The sequence below is a fragment of the Notolepis coatsorum genome (assembly GCF_963971535.1).
Source record: "Notolepis coatsorum genome assembly, chromosome: 13".
NCBI lineage: Eukaryota > Metazoa > Chordata > Actinopteri > Aulopiformes > Paralepididae > Notolepis > Notolepis coatsorum.
In genome coordinates this window covers 5,688,127-5,709,274 of record NC_140177.1, presented here as the reverse complement: position 1 = coordinate 5,709,274, position 21,148 = coordinate 5,688,127, and the positions used below count along the sequence as shown (strand labels likewise).

At 43.4% G+C, this 21,148-nt stretch overlaps 1 protein-coding gene across 1 annotated transcript; it reads left to right on the top strand.

Moving 5' to 3' along the window:
• Positions 1–4,688: 4,688 nt before the first annotated feature.
• On the top strand, positions 4,689–20,471 carry LOC311238685 (uncharacterized protein). The gene is made up of 8 exons (XM_084326839.1): positions 4,689–4,957; positions 8,064–8,204; positions 10,083–10,235; positions 10,962–11,087; positions 11,366–11,398; positions 14,485–14,733; positions 16,196–16,354; positions 19,587–20,471. The coding sequence occupies exons 1-8, from the start codon at positions 4,708–4,710 to the stop codon at positions 20,201–20,203; spliced, it is 1,728 nt and encodes a 575-aa protein (XP_084182965.1). The 5' UTR covers positions 4,689–4,707; the 3' UTR covers positions 20,204–20,471.
• Positions 20,472–21,148: the final 677 nt, after the last annotated feature.

Below are 21,148 nucleotides of genomic sequence, written 5' to 3'. Positions count from 1 at the left end.
TTACTCAGAAGCATTTTATATTACCTAAACGTAAAACGCCAAAGTAGCGTATCTTAACTCTGGAGGGCAAGGCAAAATAATCCTATGATATAATCAATGCTGGCATCCTGCCACTAATGCAGAGATTTGTCATTAAATAATGAGTATTATAATATATAACCATATATGCTGTATATGCTTTGCATACAATTTTATAAAAGTAAATAAGACCTTTATCAATTTCATCAAATAAAGAAACTAAAATAGATATTTAGTCCACTCTCATGGGCTGTAGTTAGGTCAGTTATCATTGTTTTCTTTGTAGCAGGATTTAGAAAAGGGTGTGTGTAATCAAAGAAGTTATTACATTCCAGTAGATGGCGGTAACGCAACATTTATGGATGCCAACCACCGTTAAACAAAACAGAAGAAGAACAACCATCCATGTTTGCCATTGATTGATTGATTGAAAACTTTATTAACAGATTACAGAATGGGTACAATACAGTACGACTCAATACAAACAACTGCTAAGAGGATGCAGACCAGAAAAAGACTTTCGTCTTGTTTACATCAGGGTCCTCCATTTTCAATTCACTGCCAGATGTACGATAATTATCGTATTGTACGATACCTTTGCCCTCTGTACGATCAATAATGCCAAAAGTCCCATAATATACCATAACTGATGACTCGGACTTGGACTTGAGCGCATTCGGATTCAGAAGGTGCAGACGAGGACTCAGATTTGTTAATTGATAAATACAGTTATTTCTTTTTTTATTTATTTTGTAATAGGCCCTAATCATTTGACATAAGATATTGATGGCTAGTGCATTTGTTTGGCTATTGTGTCACAAAGTAAATAAACTCCCTTTGAAATGGTGACCACTGTGTCATGTACGTTTACTGTAGACCTTTTTTTATTTGTACGTCAGCTCTTTGACGGCCAGAGTGGAGTGGACTCGACCTCGATGACTTGGACTCTGACCCGGGTAATGGGGACTCGACTCGGACTCGACTACAACACTGGTGTGATGTATGTTGCAGGCAAACGATAGAGGAGAAAAAGCATTCCAAGAAAGAGAGGAAGAGGCTCATTGACTAAGTGAAAGAGCTACAAGACGCCTTAGCAGCTGAGAAAAGAGAAAAAGGTTCCAAAGGGTGCTGATGAGGTCGGGATCTCCAGCAACAAAAGAGATAAACGAGGCCAAGAAACAATCCAAGAGCAGGGAAAGCCCTGTAACAGTCTACGTACACAGCAACACGTTCAACAAGCAGGTAATACTCCGGCAAGGCGACTGATCAGTGACCTGGCGACGGGGAAGATTGTAAAGAAATACAGGCGACAGAAATATGCCCAGAGTATCCTTGGCTTCACCCGCAGGCGATGGAAGTCAGTGGGAGGGAATCCATACGCCTTCTCAAGAAAGAAATGTGCCCGCATGGACGTCTACTTTCTGAAATTGTGTGCCGATTGTTTTCTTGGTTGTGACTGGCAAACGATCTTAAAAAAACGATCATTTTAATAAACCTCTGGTACGATCACATTTCCCACCTGGTCAAAATACTTCCCAAAGGTCAGTGAATACCACGACCACAACACCAGAGGGAGCTCCACAAATCATGTGAAACCCAGATTTGGCTCAAACAAGGGACTAAACACGTTTAGCAATTATGTCACATCAATGTGGAACCGAACGCCCTACCCACAGCCGTAAAGGAATGTAAATCCCTACCCACTTTCAAAACCGCTCTCAAAGAGCACCTACGGGAGACTGCAATTCGAAACTGGCCACTGTAAATGTCCTAACGCAACCCCCTCCAATGTACAGTAAATGTCCTAACCCAATAATACACACGACGTGACGAGACCAGTGGTGCAGTGCTGGGCAACCGCGGTCAAACGGCGTTTGGGCTTCGAAGTGCGCGCATCCTATTATTATGCAAAGTCTAGGTGATAAGTGCCTAGACTTTGCATAATAATAGGATACCACCCATATTACGACTGCACCCCTGGACGAGACAACAAACAAACTACCCTCCCACTCAGGGCTTTATGGGGTAGAACGCATAGTAGCTTACTACAAAAACCTAGGGGTCCGCAAGGACGACTTCAAGCTGGAAATGGTAACAACAGATGAGGTACTCAATAAACTGAGTGCCCTCCAACCTAACAAGGCCACTGGCCATGACAACATCCCCTCCAAATTCCTCAGAGACTCAGCAGCCGCCATCACACCAATCATCACACACATAATAAACCTCTCCATAAAACAGGGACACGTCCCCAAGGACTTCAAAATTGCGAGGGTGACCCCTCTGCACAAAAAGGGCAGCAAATTAGACCCAGGCAACTACCGCCCTGTTTCTATTCTCACCTCCATCTCGAAAGTCATGGAAAAAATAGTCTACGAACAGGTTGAAAAGTACCTAGCGGAAAAAAATCTAATCTACGAATTCCAATCTGGCTTCAGAACATCCCACTCCACTGACACATGCCTTCTCTATTTGAATGACCACATCAAACAAGAGGTGGACGCAGGCAAATACTGCGGCATGGTCATGCTGGACCTACAAAAGGCCTTTGACACGGTCAATCACTCCATTCTGATTGACAAGCTAAAAGCAATTGGTTTTGATAGTCTATCAGTGAGCTGGATGCAATCCTACCTTGAGGGGAGGGAACAGATGGTGGAGGTAAACGGTACCCTATCCCCCCCCTCACAGTGAGCTGTGGTGTTCCACAAGGAAGCATACTAGGACCGCTACTGTTCCTAATTTATGCAAATGACATGTCGTCAGCTTGTGACTGCAACTTGTTCCTGTTTGCGGACGACTCAGCCCTGCTGGTCTCTGACAAGAACAAGTTACAGGTTGAAAAAACCCTCAGCTCGGAACTAGGCAGAATCTGCATATGGCTCGCTGATAACAAACTATCATTACACATGGGCAAAACAGAGTCCATTCTCTTCGGTTCAAATAACAAACTCAGCAAGACCGACGGCTTCTCAGTTACAGTGGGTGACAATATTGTCACAAGGAAAGATGAAATTACCTACCTGGGTTCCATCCTAGAGGCTAATCTCTCCTGTGACAAAATGGCATCCAATGTAATAAAAAAAGTCAACCAACGAACTCGATTCTTGTACCGGATCTCCTCTCTGGTAAACAAGAACACCCTGAAGACTCTGGCAGGAGCACTCATTCAGGGGTACTACGACTATGCTTGCACCTCATGGTACCAAAGCACCTCAAAGGCGCTAAAAACAAAATTACAAACATCTCAAAACAAACTGGTCAGACTACTGCTTGACCTTACTCCTAGAACCCACCTCACCCCTGCCCACTTTGACAACCTAGGATGGCTTAGAGTAGACGACAGAGTACAACAACTTGCAATGGGCCTGGTCTACAAGATACACTACACGACCAAGGTACCCATGTACATGTCAAAATACTTCCCAAAGGTCAGTGAATACCACGATCACAACACCAGAGGGAGCTCCACAAATCATGTTAAACCCAGATTCGGCTCAAATAAGGGACTAAACACGTTTCGCAATTATGCCACATCAATGTGGAACGCCCTACCCAAAGCTGTAAAGGAATGTGGATCACTACCCACTTTCAAAACCTCTCTCAAGGGACACCTACGGGAGACTGCAATTCAACACTGGCCCCTGTAAATATCCTAACCCAACCCCCTCCAATGTACAGTCATTTACCTAGTATGGTTTTGTCAATAGTTCAATGTACAATTGTGTTTGTTTGTACAGTGTCTCCTCCCCCCCCCCCTCAATGTACAGTGTTACTTGTTTATACAGTGTGCCCCCCGGCCCCCCCCCCAACCACCTCCAATGTAAATTACCCAGTATGGTTGTCAATATCCCAATGTACCCAACCCCCCCCACCCAACCTCCTCCAATGTACAGTTTCTACGTCAAATGTATATACTCCCTTTTCTTGACTCCTTCTGTATCACAAACAGTACTGTATTTGCAAATCTGGTATGTCATAAATGTATAGATGTAGCAGTACTGACTATCTGTATGTCATGTATGTCATATATGTCTATATGAATTGAAAATGGGGGACCCTGATGGAAACAAGACAAACGTCTTTCTCAGGTCTGCATCCCCTTAACAATTGTATGTATTGAGCCGTACTGTATTGTACCCATTCTGCAATCTGTTAAATAAAGTTTTCATTCATTCATTCATGTATGTTATGATGAATTGAAAATGGGGGACCCTGATGTAAACAAGACGAAAGTCTTTCTCTGGTCTGCATCCCCTTAACAATTGTGTGTATTGAGCTGTACTGTATACTGTACCCATTCTGCAATCTGTTAATAAAGTTTTCAATCAATCAATCAAAACCCTCTTCTTGGAACCAAGTAAGGTTTCGTCGATAATCCAATGTACAGTTACCCCCACCCCCTGCCAATTGTGTGTATTGAGCTGTACTGTATTGTAACCATTCTGCAATCTGTTAATAAAGTTTTCAATCAATCAATCAATCAATCAATCAATCAATCAATGGCACTGAGAAGAAAATAATGAGCGACAGTGCGCTCCCTCCAGTCCACCAGGTGGCGGTAGCGTTTTAACTCGTTACCATCGCAGTCGGAGGGGGGGGGGGGCAAACAACGACCACTTCCTGCAGGAGTCAGACTCCAGGAAAACAACTGGACAGACAGACAGACAGACACCACAACACAACAACATGCCAATCTTTTTGGGAACAACAACAAACGACTACACCGCTCAAACGATGTCCAAGATAGAGACACTGAGGCTGCTGGTGAACGAGCGGCTGAGCTCGGCCACCGTGGAGATCTTCGGGATGTTTGAAACGACGATCCGAGAGTACGACGTGCAGGCGTCGCGTCTGCAGCTGGAGCTCAACACCCAGCGCCGGCTGCTGGACGCCCTGATCCTCAAGCAGCAGCAGCAGCAGCAGCAGCAGCAGCAGGGTGGGGCGTCCAGTGGTCTGCGTTCATACTTCTGCTGCATATTATTACCTGTTTGTTTGATCCATAGGGGAGACTGATGATGACTGGGAACCGCCGTCTTTAGGGCAGTCAACAAAGAGAAATATAGTTAATAATATCAGATCAAATCACGGGGGACCCTGATGTAAACAAGACGAAAGTCTTTCTCTGGTCTGCATCCCCTTAACAATTGTGTGTATTGAGCTGTACTGTATTGTACCCATTCTGCAATCTGTTAATACAGTTTTCAATCAATCAATCAATCGGATGCACGCAAAACAGTACTGTATTTGTAAATCTGGTATGTCATAAATGTATGGATGTAGCAGTACTGTCTTATCTGTATGTCATGTATGTCATATATATGTTATGATGAATTGAAAATGGGGGACCCTGATGTAAACAAGACGAAAGTCTTTCTCTGGTCTGCATCCCCTTAACAATTGTGTGTATTGAGCCGTACTGTATTGTACCCATTCTGCAATCTGTTAATAAGGTTTTCAATCAATCAATCAATCAATCAATCAATCAATCAATCAAGTGCCCCTGCATGCCAGAAGGTACAGGCTAACATCCTGTGTGAAAAAGGGTTGGCAATAAAAACAGAATAAAATCAAGATAAATAACATTAGAATAAAAACACAACAAGAGCACATAGAAGCACATACGATAGGGATACACGGGTCACAATACAGTCATGGACACAAGGACAGAGCACATCCATGACATATTAAAAGACCCAGACATAGACAAACGCACCGTATCCACACACAGACACACACACACACCTCAGTGTTGACATGTCTGGTTATCAATGAGCCACTCTGCGTATTACGTCTCTGCTGTTTGTTTGATCCATAGGGGAGACTGATGACTGGGAACCGCAGTCTTCAGGGCAGTCAGTCAACAAAGAGAAATATAGTTAATGTCAGATGCATCATGTAATAAAGGGACAATCTTCTAAAAGCGACACTGAACGAGGAGCACTGCCTTCCGGGGAACAGAGCAACTACTGGCCCCTGTAAATGTCCAAATCCCCCCACCCCACCCCACCATTGTACAGTTTCTTCCCCTTCGGATGTATATATTTTTTTATGATCTCTTTTCACTACACAGTTCTGTCTGTATATCTGTTTGTCGTGTATGTCATAAATGTCCTGATGAATTGAAAACGGGGGACCCCGATGTAAACGAGACGAAAGTCTTTTTCTGGTCTGCATCCTCTCTTAGCAGTTTGTTTTTGTATTGAGCCGTACTGTATTATTGTACCCATTCTGCAATCTGTTAATAAAGTTTTCAATCAATCAATCAATCAGCACAATAACACATCTTATTAACAGCCATGGCTCCTAGCCCCTTTCGGGTCTGTGATGCACGCCAACCAGGTTGGACGAGTGAATACACAGTCCCTTTATACCTTCATAGAAAAAGCGTATCTATATCTTATATCTTTTCGGACAGACAAGGGTTTGAAAGCTCGGCGTTGCTAATAAACATTTTAAATATTTTTTATAAACTGGTCAACACACTCCAGAGCACAGCACCCAAAGCCGGAAATAAAGCCGATTAGAGCCGTGTTGACCAGTTTATAAAAATTATTTTAAATGTTTATTAGCAACGCCAAGCTTTCAAACCCTAGCGTCTGTCTGTCCGAAACCCTTGTGCAACTGTGAGTACCTTTGAAATGTCTCTGTGATACTTTTACGACGAGCGTTTTGATAGAGAAAAAGCGAGACAGAGTTAATTGTGGGATTTTTCTTTTTTGTATCCACTTTTTCTCCTTATTCTTTCTATTTTTCTCCCATCCCAATTTCGTATTGGCAATTCTCCCCTCCCCTGTCTTGAACGTTGCTAGACTATGCCTCCCACTGGTCGGCTGTAGTGAGGATAGGAGCCTTGCGTCACGTGTCCCCTCCGGTACACGAGGAGGCAGCCTGTCGCATCTTTTCACCTGCCAGCGCGGACTCTCATTGGCGAGGAGTAACGCGTGGGACTGGGAGGCTCACGCCGCCCCCGATACTTCCTGTCTCTGCTGTGCAGGTGTCACCCAACCGACCTGTAGGAGTCGCTGTCCACAACGTCCAATCCCCACCCATCGACTTTCCCACCCTCTAACTCTGCCAAATGAGTTAGTATGACGGCTGGCCCGAGCCGGAGGCAACGCTGAGACTGGGATTCGAGACCGGAGTCTCTTGCATTGGTGACGAGCACAATCTCCGCTATGCCACCCAGCCGCCATTGTGGGATTTTTTTCTATGAAGGTATAAGGGACGGTGTATTCACCCGTCCAGCCTGGTTGGCGTGCATCACAGACCCGAAAGGGGCTCTACCATGGCTCCCTCCTCCCTCTCAACACGAGCTGAAACTACTTTTTGGGCTTGGAGGGGCGAAGAGCACCGCTGTGAAGGATGGGTGCGCTGCGTTTACGAACACGAGAGCAAATTAGAGCAACACGGCATGTGGCACAATGATGGCTTCATCATGATGATCTTTTTTTCATGATCGTGGGAAGACTAAACTTGATTAATTGCCCCCAGCCCGATCCGAACAGTATAGACATTTTGTGGTCATTAGACAAAAAATATTGAGATATATATATATTCCTCCGTTAGAGAGATTTAAACATGTCAGAAATGCAGCAAATCAAGTCACTTTGCTTTGATTTCTAGCATGTGAGATGTGTTTCGTGGTATCGGATTTTTTGTAATAATGATAATAATAATAATCAACTGTATTATAGCACCTTTCATACAAGAATCGCAGCCCAAAGTGCTTCACAGCAGTGAAAAGGACATATACATAAAATTACCCCAAAATTGGCAGATCAAGAGCAATGCATAAAGTGCAGACATAAAATTAAACAGCAGAAAAATAGACAAAGGTAGGACATGGAACATTAAATCATATCGTTTTTCACATAGTATCTAATATCTTAATAATAGGCCGTATTGTGGAAATTCTCAGATCCCGATATTCGACTTCAGCCTGGTATCGGACCGATACCTGATACCAATAATATCGGTGCATCCCTAGCTTCAAAGAGACAAACAAGAAGCCTAATAATAAGACTCTCTCCGGTCTCATTCAGGTCATCACGCCACCTCAGCTCCACCAAGCAAAGGCCACATCCCAGCTCCAGCGAGTAAGAGCCAGACCCCAGCGCCAGCGTGCGGTAGAGGCACTACCTCCAAGAGGGGCTTGGGCTCTGGAGCTCCCAGCCACTCCCTTGGTAAGAATTGCCAACCGGTAATGTATGCTAAGTAACCCAGGCTACATTTTTTTTACTGTGTTCTATTGTGTTAACACTTTGGGTGCCGGGAGCCGTCTTTAGACGTCTTTGCTGGCCATGCTAAAGTTGCCGGGGGACGCTGTACGTCGTCTTTATATCAATATTTCAAAAATCTGCGATCGGATTCATAATGTCCCTCCGCTGGCCTGAGATCCACCAGCAGGACCCACTGAGCTCTCTGGCGGTTCAGGAGCGCCATCTGGTGGCCGATCGGCGCAAGCGCTTAACAGGAAGCGCACTAGAGGTTTTGCTAGACGTCCGTATTGCTTCCGGCCACTCGGTACATGTCCCGTGACTCTAGCTCGTCACTCTACATAGCGATCGATTGCCAATAACTCGATAAACAACATGATTTGGACGTATATACCATTATACAAGCTGGAGATGGACCGGGTAATAATATATCCCATAATGATAAAATTTCTACTCGACGATGATCGCCCAACGGCGCGCGGAGACTGGGGTGAGTTTCAGCGTGTAACGTTACCGTCTTCGATAATAACTGATATTATCAACATTTGACCCACATTAGATGATTGGTATAACGCTGCCCACGGAATTATAAACGCCCCCTCGCCCATCCGGTCAACATCAGATGACGTGTAGTAACTTCTAGAAGTACGTCTAGTTGGAATTTTTTATATCGCGCTGATTGCCATCAAACTGTATTTCATCATCAATATAATGCATTTGGGGCTATATATCACGTTCTGGAGAAAGCTGCAGAAAGAGATGAAAACATACTTATACATTAGACCATACTTTACTATGAATATGTGAATGAAAAAGTTTAACGTTGCTACACAATGAACAATACATATAGGACTTTGAATGGGCCCTAATAATGGCAATGTAGCAATAGAATTTAAAAAGTTATAGCCCTGCAAAGAAGGGGACTTTCTCCATAGACAAATAGCGCTGGCAATCTATGGTATATCATTAATTTAACCTTAGGCAACCAAAGTGTTAATTGGGTTTAAATAATGTTAATGTGTTGTTGTGACAACTATAGTCTTCTACAGCCAGGTTTTGTGGTCATTTCTTGGTAGTGTTGGTGAAACGTTTGTCATCCAACCAGAGAGCAAATGTAACAGTAAAGTGCAACAACAGTGATATACAATGTACAACAGGTGATCCAATCCAGTATGGTCCAGTTGACCTACCTCAAGCTCCACCCTCTTTTCCTGATCAACTGCCGTCTCTTGCATCTCTCTCTCTCTCTCTCTCTTTCTCTTAGATTAGATTATATAACGACTAGGGCTGGCCCCTATTAATCGATTAGTCGACTAATCGGTCGAAAGGAGCCGTAGTCGACTGGCCAACCTCTTAGTGGAATATAATAAAAAAATACTTTTACTTTTAATACTTTTTATTTATCATTCTTTCCAAAAGAAAAGAGGCCTAGAAGCGTGGCTAACGCTAATGGCACGCATACCAGAGGCTAACTGCCTACGAAAACAGGCACAGAGGCACTGAAAGAGGATTTCACCATCTAATGAACACACTAGACTAGACAAATATCAAGATGTATCCATCAGTGGACCAATTGCATGCTTTTGCAGAGGACAAGAAGCCTTCAGTCGACTCCTTCAGACATTAAGCACCCCCCACAGCCCAGATGGAATGATATTTTTTTTTAAATATTATATATATATATATATATTTTATTTTAGTTGACCAATAGTCGACTAATGTCAAATTTTGGCCAATCCTATTCGACCATCCAAATCCTTAGTCGGGGACAGCCCTAATAACGACACACGTCGGGGTTTTGTGAGTTCTCTTGAGGTGGAACGTGGTTGTTTTCTTCCGTTTCAGAGGTGCAGTATGTGTTCACCTCGGACGCAGACTTGCTGAACTTCGCAGCGAACAGAAACTGTCCGTACTGCCGCAAGGGAACCGTGGCCACGGAGATGCACCTGATCAAGAAGCATTATTCTAACGCCATCCATTTCACCGAGAAGGACGTCGGTAAGTCTTGTATGCACACAGTATGTACAGCGTTCAGCCTGGCAGTAGAGGCCTTGCACGGAATGTTCGTGTAGCCGTCTCCCTTCCAACATGTCTGCCTGTAAGTAACCATTGGTTACGGTCTGATTTCTGTGCAGTGGGAGAGCAGGTAAAATACATGATATTACTACTGTGACTCGTTTACAAGACCCAGTAATAAAGACAAATGATTGGATATATAAGTAGTAATGTATACGTGTCAAAACGACAGTCAGAATGACGCTGTCATAGTCAAAACAACAGTCAGAATGACGCTGTCATAGTCAAAACAACAGTCAGAATAACACTATCATAGTCAAAACAACAGGCAGAATAACGCTGTCATAGTTAAAACAACAGTCAGAATAACACTATCAGAGTCAAAACAACAGTCAGAATAACACTATCAGAGTCGAAACAACAGTCACAATAACTATCTGAATCACAAGCTCATGATTACCTCACCGCTGTAGTTTTCATGCTTTGAAATACACGAAAGTGAATGAGTCATCTGCCAGCCATTGAAATGCATTCATAGCCAGCTACGAAAAAACAAAGATGGCGGTGAGGTGAATGAGGCAAATTGAACTGGTCTTGCACAAAATGCAATGTCTGTGAGCTGCCACTAGGGGGCGGAGTGGCTAACCACGAATAAGTGAGTGAGTGAGCGTCTTAAAAAAAAAAAAGGTGTTGTCCCTCTCTCTGCAGAGCGGTTCGTGGTGCCGTGCACCTGCAAGGAGAGGAACAAGGACCGCAGCCACTGGCACTGCCACATCTGCAAGAAGACCATCAGCCGCAGGGCCAACTTCAGGGTGCATCTCTATAAGATACACGGTAAGACAACTGTGTGAGTGAGTGAATGAATGAATACTTTATTTAACAGATTGCAGAATGGGTACAATACAGTACGGCTCAATACACACAATTGTTAAGGGGATGCAGACCAGAGAAAGACTTTTGTCTTGTTTACATCAGGGTTCCCCATTTTCAATTCATAGTGACAATTATGACATAGGGACATACATGACATACAGATACTCTCATTATTACTCTCGCCACTCAGAATGACCACGGCTGACTTATCAATTGATTGATCTTTTTTCTTTGTACAGGTTGTCAACTTCAGGAGCAGTTCCAGGAAGCAGGTTAGTCCATTGACGTGTCGTATACAAGCCCGATCTCGCTTAAAATATGTAAATAAAGTACTAATCGTAATAAAGTACTAATGTAAAAAAAAAAGTACATATTGTACGTTATGTCATAGCCATAAGTAGTATATAGCTGGATTTCTGAGCGAGACTTAGAAGAAATAAGAAATGGAAGACTCTTCAGACACACTTGCTGAAACGCCAGTCAGTGACAGAAACGAGCTTGTTTAGTGGGACGTACTTTGACGCACAAATGGCCCCGAATTGTAGCCGTTTCGTGGCTGAAGTCATCTCGCTCAACACTGGACCAATTCCAAAATATGTTTGTCCCTGTTAGTCATTTAGTGGAAATCAAATCAAATCAAATGTATTTGTAAGGCCCGACAACACACGTTAATGTCCCCATGGGCCGGACACGTCTTCTTTAACACTTTGGCTGCCATGGGTTAAATTCATGATATACCATAGATTGCCAACTCTATTTGTCTATGGAGAAAGTCCCCTTCTTTGCAGGGCTATAACTTTTTAAATTCTATTGCTACATTGCCATTATTAGGGCCCATTCAAAGTCCTATATGTATTGTTCATTGTGTAGCAACGTTAAACTTTTTCATTCACATATTCATAGTAAAGTATGGTCTAATCATGTATAAGTATGTTTTCATCTCTTTCTGCAGCTTTCTCCAGAACGTGATATATAGCCCCAAATGCATTATATTGATGATGAAATACAGTTTGATGGCAATCAGCGCGATATAAAAAATTCCAACTAGACGTACTTCTAGAAGTTACTACACGTCATCTGATGTTGACCGGATGGGCGAGGGGGCGTTTATAATTCCGTGGGCAGCGTTATACCAATCATCTAATGTGGGTCAAATGTTGATAATAGCAGTTAGTATCGAAGACGGTAACGTTACACGCTAAAACTCACCCCAGTCTCCGCGCGCCGTTGGGCGATCATCGTAGAGTAGAAATTTTATCATTATGGGATGGCGATTTACCCGGTCCATCTCCAGCTTGTATAATGGTATATACGTCCAAATCATGTTGTTTATCGAGTTATTGGCAATCGATCGCGTGACGAGCCAGAGTCCCGGGACATGTACCAAGTGCCCGGAAGCAATACGGCCGTCCAGCAAAACCTCTACTGCGCTTCCTGTTAAGCGATTGCGCCGATCGGCCACCAGATGGCGCTCCTGAACCGCCAGAGAGCTCAGTGGGTCCTCCTGGTGGATCTCAGGCCAGCGGAGGGGAAATATGAATCCAATTCCAGATTTTTGAAATATTGATATTAAAGACGCTGTAAAGCGTCATCGGCAACTTGAGCATGGCCGGGAATGACGCTTTAACACGGCTCCTGGCAGCCAAAGTGTTAAACAGGTCAAGAAGAAACATCACAATAAGTCAAGAACAAAACAAGAACACCATAAGGTCCAAAATGTTTTAAATAAATAAAATAAATGCAACACTCCCAGACATACCCCACGCGAAGGTAAGAAAAAACTGCACCACAGGCAATGTGGAGGAGAGAAACCTTAGAAGGGCCGTTCAAGGGGGGGGGATCTCCCTTCTTAGATGTCGGTGATAGTAGTGTTGCAGTAAAACATACCGGAATTACCCTCTGGTTCTGATCCGTCGCATTTACTGGGCAGTACAGAGTAAGGCCATTAGTTTAACCCTTTGATCGCCAGGCTTAAATTCATAATTTACCATCCTTCGCCAGCCCTATTTAATATGGAGAAGTTCCCCTTCTTTGCAGGGCTATAACTTTTTAAATTGTATTACTAAATTGACATTACTCTGGCCCATTCAACGTCCTATATCTATTGTTCAGGGTGTAGCAACGTTATACTTTTTCATTCACATATTCATACTAAAATACGGTCTAAAGTATAAGTATGTTTTTATCGTTTTCTGCAGCTTTCTCCAGAACGTGATTTATAGCCCCAAATGCATTATATTGATGATGAAATACAGTTTGATAGGAATCTGCGCGAGATAAAAAATGTCAAATGGACGTACTTCTAGAAGTTACTACTGATCATTTGATGTTGACCGGATGGGGGGGGGGGGTCGTTTATAATTCCGTGGCCAACGTTATATGATTCATCTAGTGTGGGTGATATGATCATTAGAGCAGTTAGTATCGAACACGTTGAAAAATAACGTTGAATCTTACCGTAGCTTCCTCATAGCGTTGGGCGATGAGCGTGGAACAGAAATCTTCCTATTATGGGATGTAGAAATATGCCATCCATTTCCAGGTTGTATAATAGTATATACGTCCAAATCATGTTGTTTATCGAGTTATTGGTAACGGATTGCTATCCGTTGTGATCAGCTCGAGTCCTGAGATTATTACCGAGTGATCGGACCGAATTGAAATGAGCACCAGCTTCCATTTCCTGTTTCCGCCCTGGGCGATCCGCCGATCGGCCACCAGATGGCGCTCTTGAACCGTTGGAGAGTTGAGAGGGGCTCAACAGTAGATCTCAAGTCTCCGGGGGAGAAATATGATTTCGATCACAGATTTTTTAAATATTGATATCAAAGACGTGGTACGGCGTCTTTGGCAGAATGAGCATGGCGGGGAAAGACGTCCTACGGCGTTTTTGGTGATTAAAGGGTTAATTGAGATATAATACACTTTTCTTCTGTTTTAGAGAGATATAATAATAATAATAATAATAATAATAATAATAATAATAATAATAATAATAATAATAATAATAATAATAATAATAATAATAATAATAATAATAATACATCTATCTTATATAGAGATCTAACATACTTCTATGTGTGGATTTAAAAAAGGAAAAATTTGACACGTTACACATCTATTGTGGAAGTTCTCTGATACCGCTATCCGGCCTGATATTCACTACCAATATTGGTATTTGATTAAAGAGTTCGAATTGACATTACATGGATGCAGCTGTAGCTAAACGGTGTCCGTCTTGGCTGCTGCACATGGAATAAATATACCTCGACTCACCAGTGGCAAGCATCAACTACAAAAAAAAAAACTATTAGGACGTTTCCCAAGATGAATGTATGACCTTTGTGTTTCCCTTCAGAAATCCACCAGGCCTCCTCTGTGTCTCCCGGTGAGGACTGGCTCCCCGCTGCCCAGAGCTGGAGAGAGGCGCTGGGCCCCGGGCTGGGCCCCGGGCTGGGCCCCGGGCTGGGCCCCGGGCTGGGCCCCGGGCTGGGCCCCGGGCTGGGCCCCGGGCTGGGCCCCGGGCTGGGCCCCGAGGAGCTGGACCTGCAGGTCAAGGAGGAGCAGCAGGAGCTGTGGTCCAGTCAGTGGGAACAACGGCCTCAAGGTCTGGTGCAAGAGATTAGATTAGATTGGATTAGATGGGATTAGATTAGATTAGATTAGATTGGATGGGATTAGAGTAGATTAGATTAGATTGGATTAGATTGGATGGGATTAGAGTAGATTAGATTAGATTAGATTGGATTGTCATTATACAGCACAAGTACAGTACAACGAAAGGAAGTTTGGCATCCAATCGGAGTGCAAATTTAACAGTAAAGTGCAACAGTAATATACATTGCACAGGTGATTAAACTGAGTATAAAATGTGTAAATGAGTACTACAGAGTAATAGTGCTAATCAGATGTATGTACAGAGTTGTAGTATTAATATGTACAGTGATACAGGTATAAAGACACTATGGTAGTAAGTCATTCTGGCCAGCAGCGTAACTAGTAAGAGTAGGTAAATAAACTAAATAAAATAAAATAAATATCCTTTTTACATATCTGTAGATACTATATCTATATCTTTACATATCCCTTATATGTAAAGATATAGATATAGTATCTACAGATATGTAAAAAGGATTATATGCAGACAGATTAAAACTATTATGTAGTAGTAGTAGTAGTAGTTTATTCTGTACATTTTAACTGTAATGTACAGGGCAATGTCCTACTGGAATAGACTTCCACAATATTTGGTTTCAATTACCAGTAAGGTGGGATTCAAGAGGAGACTACGAGTGGCTGTAATGCAGAAAGAGATTGATTTTGGTTGGGTCTAATCTGTGTCTAATGAATGGGTTCTTGTGTTGGGTTATGTGTTGTTTTGGAATGTGTTTGTCTAGTGGTCATGAGGAGTATTAGAGTATGAGTGTATGGAATGTTGTGCTGTTTTTGAGCACGTTTTAGTTTTCTCTGAGATGTCTTTGTTTGTTGTTTTATTGATATTTGTTGTTTTATTGATATTTGTTGTTTTATTGATATTTGTTATTGTTCTATATTAGAAAATTTGGCATACATATTTGTCTGATTTTGATTGGTTTAATGTTCTATAATTGTTTGTATATTTTATTGGTGTTTTATTGATATTTGTTTTGTTTTTATGTTGTTGTATTGATTATTCTTGTTTAATTTTATATGTTTGGATCCAGACCCCAGGAAGAATAGTCGCTGCTGAGGCAGTGACTAATGGGGATCTGAAATAAAGAAATAATAAAGAAATTAAATATTCAGTCATCTCACACAATACAATAATACATTTAACAACATTTGATTGACTGAAAAGGTACAGACTGAAGCATAATGCTTATATATGCCTGTCCTATATTCTTAACTAAATTAAGACTCCAAAACAGTATTCTAAAAAATATGAGCAAAAAACAGTATTATTCACCTTTGTAGTTTTCAACTTTTAAAGGCCTAAAATTATCACCTTTTAAATGTTCGACTGAAAAGAGTGTTTGGTCTCTCCACACATATCTCCAAATGAATGTATTACTTTTGTCCTCCCCGTGTAGAAGTCCACCAGGCGGCCGTCCCTTCCTGCCCGGACTGGTTCCCCGCGGCCCAGAGCTGGCAGGAGGACCCGAGCCCTGGTCTGGGCCAGGGGGAGGAGCTGGAGATCAAAGAGGAGCAGGAGGAGCGCTGGTCCGGTCAGTCGGAACAACAGACTCCAGGTCAGTGCGGAGTCGTCGCAGCGTTCTGACTCGTTGTCGTGGCAACAAGCCTCCCGCTGTGTGTACAGTGTTTCTGCACAGATTCCATCAGAATCAGAAAGGTCTTTATTGCCAAGTAGTTTTCACATACAAGGAAAGGTAGTTTTCGGTGCAACATTAATATTATATTAATATAGGCCAGGGCTGTACAACTGTAAATAAAGTAAAATAAAATAAACAGTTTCTGCAACCAATATTTGTCAGCATATTTATATATAAAAAAAAAATAAAATCTTGTTTTGGAAAACTACAACTATCTCAAGGACTAATCAGGAAATTCTTATTTTTTGTTATTATTCCTTCAAAAGTGCGTGGATCCATGTGATGTACTGCCAGCTATGCTTAAAGTGGAAATGAAGCAGTGAGCAATGTGATCCTAGTTTGTTTGTTGTGTACCTTGTGTAAGACAGGGTTCTATAATCAAATGTGAAATCTATCTTATTTGTCTGAAAAATCAAATATAATATCCCTGTTTTCAACATGGGCGCCGCCATTTTGTTGCTGACGTCATGGCTGACGTCATGGGGGTTGTTTGGTGTACACTGCTGGTTAGCTGCCTATAGTGAATGGGTCAGTAAGTAAATAAAATGTTGCCTACAAAACAACGGGACCGCGGTGGTTCTGTTTGTATTGCTCCTGGCTGTTCAAACAAATTTTACCATGTGAGAGAGAGGAAAGTTGGTTAATTTCCACAAACTACCAGTGAAAAAAACAGTGTTGTTGGCATGTTGGCTCAGGCTGGCTGCACTCAGGCGGCGTGATCAGCCTGTTGGACAGGGAATGAAGATCCCCAGAGAACACTTCATTGCCTCGGATTATGTTGTTGGGGGTGGAAGGTTTGTCCAGAAGACCACTAATCAGCTGAAGCCTGATGCGGTTCCCTCGGTCTTCGACAGACAGACCGGCGTTAGCTCTCGGGAGCGATCGCTAGCTAGTTGGCACCAGCCGGGGACCGGCGTTAGCTCTCGGGAGCGATCGCTAGCTAGTTAGCACCAGCCGGGGACCGGCGTTAGCAACCGGGAGCGATCGCTAGCTAGTTAGCACCAGCCGGGGACCGGCGTTAGCAACCGGGAGCGTCGCGGAGCATTCAGCCTGCTGGCTACCTAGATCCACTTCAACCAGCCGAGCGTCGGGAGCTCCAGCAGCTTGTCGATGTGCTAATAGCCTGGAGCCAGCTACCGTTAGCTTGCAGAGGCTCCAGCACACCGACAAGCTGTGTAGCCAGCTACCGTTAGCTTGCAGAGGCTATTAGCACACCGACAAGCTGTGTAGCCAGCAGGCTGAATGCTCCGCGACGCTGGTTGAAGTGGATCTAGGTAGCCAGCAGGCTGAATGCTCCGCGACGCTCCCGGTTGCTAACGCCGGTCCCCGGCTGGTGCTAACTAGCTAGCGATCGCTCCCGGTTGCTAACGCCGGTCCCCATGCCAACAACACTGTTTTTTTCACTGGTAGTTTGTGGAAATTAAACAACTTTCCTCTCTCTCACATGGTAAAATTTGTTTGAACAGCCAGGAGCAATACAAACAGAACCACCGCGGTCCCGTTGTTTTGTAGGCAACATTTTATTTACTTACTGACCCATTCACTATAGGCAGCTAACCAGCAGTGTACACCAAACAACCCCCATGACGTCAGCAACAAAATGGCCGCGCCCATAATGCTAAATGCTTCAGAAATGCACACAACAAATCGTTTTTTCTTAGAAACTGCTTATTTTTATAACGTGATTTCTTCTGTGGCTTATCTAAATACTAATGTGATGCTATGAATATGTATTTATCGCACTGCTTCATTTCCACTTTAATGTTTCCTACTTCACTAGTTAACACATTGACCGCCAGCAGCAGGGGGCGCTGATACCCCATTCATCGCCAGGTCTTTATTCAATGGATATAGTTTTAGACTGTGACATTTGCGAGTGCTTAAATTATATCTTATATTATATCTATGGGTCTAATAACGCTGTCGAGTCTCAGTGAGTTGCTTCTAGTCAACATGCCCCGAGACAGATTGTTTTTTCATCCGTACATTTCCGTTTTATACTGTTTTGAATAGAGTATGGTTTGGGTGTTTTTCAGTCATTCCAGGAAAAAGGCGAGAAAAAGGCATTTGACTGTAATCCAGTCATCACGTTTAAATTTTTCTGCTGATTATCTAATCATCCTGAAATCAACGCTAGATTATCGTTATTATGTCTCCTCGTCATGAAATGACCGTCGTAGCGGAGCGCTCGCAATTCCAAATAATGCTTGTGGAGGTCTGTACCACACTACCGACCGTTTCACAATGACGGGCAGGCGGAGTTACTGTTCAATGGCATCGTTTTATAGAACTGGCTCACCTGTGTATTTAAACCCCGCCCCCGCCCGGCTCAGATCGGCTCCTGAAACACAACAGCCCATTTTCAATGAGATGCAATAGCTCCGCCTGACAGTAGAGGGCGGTGTTGACCATCTGCCAGCTCAGACAGGCTCTGACGGGGATACCAGAGGCTGCAGCTATGAAATATGAATAGGTATAGCGAATAAACGAAACAACGATCCCAAAAACGAATTAACTCGTTTTTGGCGCAGAAAGTGTTAAAGGTGCTATAGATAAAAAATTTATGTAGATTAATCATTTAAAAGTAATAATCCATCCACAGAGCTTTTAGAAAAGTATTGCTTTTATTGCCCCCCCCCCCCCCCCCCCCCCCCAAATATTATTGATTGAAAGAATTTTGCAGGTCCAAAATGAATGTTGTTGTTTACCATTGCCCCACTTGGAATGCACCCGATTGGTGCTGCTGCTCTAGTGCGACATCTAGTGGCTGAATGTTATCTATAGCACCTTTAAATAAAGAAAACAAGAAAGAAGATTATCAACAAACCTCTGACGTTTCCCAAACATTCTGGGAATGTGCCATCTTCCAAAATGTACAAACTCCACGACTTTTCCAAATTTCTCGTAGCGAAGTGCCAAGATTTCCTTTATTTGTCACATATAAGCTACACGTACATTACAGTGAAATGCTTGGCTCTGTATGAGCCTCCTGAGAATGTGCTTCATACAGTAAAAAAAAGTCTAAAGAATAAACCCCAAACACTATACGAAATATACAATATACAAAACTAAAGTGCAAAAATGCTAAATGTATAACAACCCATGTGAGCGGTCCTCTTGACGCTAGCTGTCCTCTGTCCCGACACCACAGGGCTTCTGCGTGAGAAGCGTCGCCGCGTGGCTCAGGAGGACCCGGGTGTGAAAGAGGAAGAGGAAGAGGAAGAGGAGCAGCAGCAGCAGCAGACGGGTGGGGGGGCGCGGCTCCCGGGTCTAAAGAAGGACTGCGACAGAAGCTCCATGTTCACCATCGGCCGCGTGGAAAGCCTCCACCATCGGGACCCGCGGCCCGGCTCCTCCTCGGACGCCCGACCCGACGCAGAGGAGGAGGGAGGCGGAGCGGGGGACGGGGACGGGGACGTGGTCTGGACGGGCAGCACCAGGCAGGGTGGGTTAAAGGCGGCGAAGTCGTGGAAAACCAAAAGCACAGAAAGACATTATTCGTCCCACGTCGCCGCCAAGAGCAGGACCTCCTCGTCCTCCGCCCAGTGTTCGGCCGGTCCCGGTCCCTCCCCCGGTCCCGGTCCCGGTGCCGGTTGCTGTAAGGTGTGCGGGAAGTCCTTTCACTACATGTACACGCTGGTGAGTCACGCCAAGTCGCACGCGGGCGACGCGTCGCGCCTCTGCGGGGTCTGCGGCAAGCAGCTGGGGCCCACGGAGTGGTTGGCTCAACACCTGAAGTCTCACGTGAACTGGAGGCAAACCACGTGAGAACTGGAGAGGCAAACCACGTGACCTTTAGAACGACGCTGCTCACGAGACTGTTCAAACGGAGAGAGCGTTTTCCATCCAAACTGGCCCGATGTCATGTTCGTCTTTGTTCTCTGAAGTTGTTTTCACTAGCCGATGCCTATTCAATTGTACTTTGCGTGCATCTTACGTTTTTTGACATTGAAATCTTAATACCTTAGTTAAGTTTCTATACTGTGTGTTCTTGATACTATTTTAATGTTGATTTACTTCTTTGATTTATCTGGCCATGTGATCATGTAAAGACTGTTTTTTCATATTTTGTGATTTAAATCTGTGTGAATGGATGGAGCCAATTCAACGCCTGGTACACTTTTTTATTTATTGGCACAGTTTTACACATTCTTTCCACCAGAGGGCGCTGCATACCACTGCTAATCCTTAAAGGGACAGTTCGCCCCAAAAAACATTTAAAAAAACATTTCCCCCTTACCTGTGAGTGCTATCCAGGTATCCAGATAGCTAATCTTATCTAACTTGCGAGTCAATCGACTTTTTTGACTTGCAAAATGATCTTTTTAAATTGACAACCATCACATTTTTTGTTAACGTTCCAACTTTTAAAAATCAAATTGCTTCATCAACAAAGACAAGTCCTGCACACTGTCTTCACCTACATACAAATCGCAACGTTTCAGTCAGATACCTGATGACGGTCATTTGACCGAAACATTGTGATTATTAAAATATGTACGTGAAGACAGTGAGCGGTGTACCTCCCAACGCACCTGTGCAAAGATGGCAAGTGTGCAAGAAGACTCTTATTTATTAAAAATATATATATATATTTGCTAACCCATAAATGACCAGATGTCGCAGAGAATGTGGTGACGACGCTGAGCTAGTTAGTAGTAGAATAGTCTATTGATTTAGAATGGAATAACACGTATACATTTGAACACAAGA

What these genes read in the sequence shown, in the direction of transcription:
- LOC311238685 (XM_084326839.1), top strand. Translation starts at nt 4,708, where the DNA reads ATGCCAATCTTTTTGGGAACAACAACAAACGACTACACCGCTCAAACG. An exon ending in AGCTCCCAGCCACTCCCTTG is followed by an intron (nt 8,205 to 10,082) that starts GTAAGAATTGCC and finishes CTTCCGTTTCAG; the next exon opens with AGGTGCAGTATGTGTTCACC. An exon ending in GTCGGAACAACAGACTCCAG is followed by an intron (nt 16,355 to 19,586) that starts GTCAGTGCGGAG and finishes CCGACACCACAG; the next exon opens with GGCTTCTGCGTGAGAAGCGT.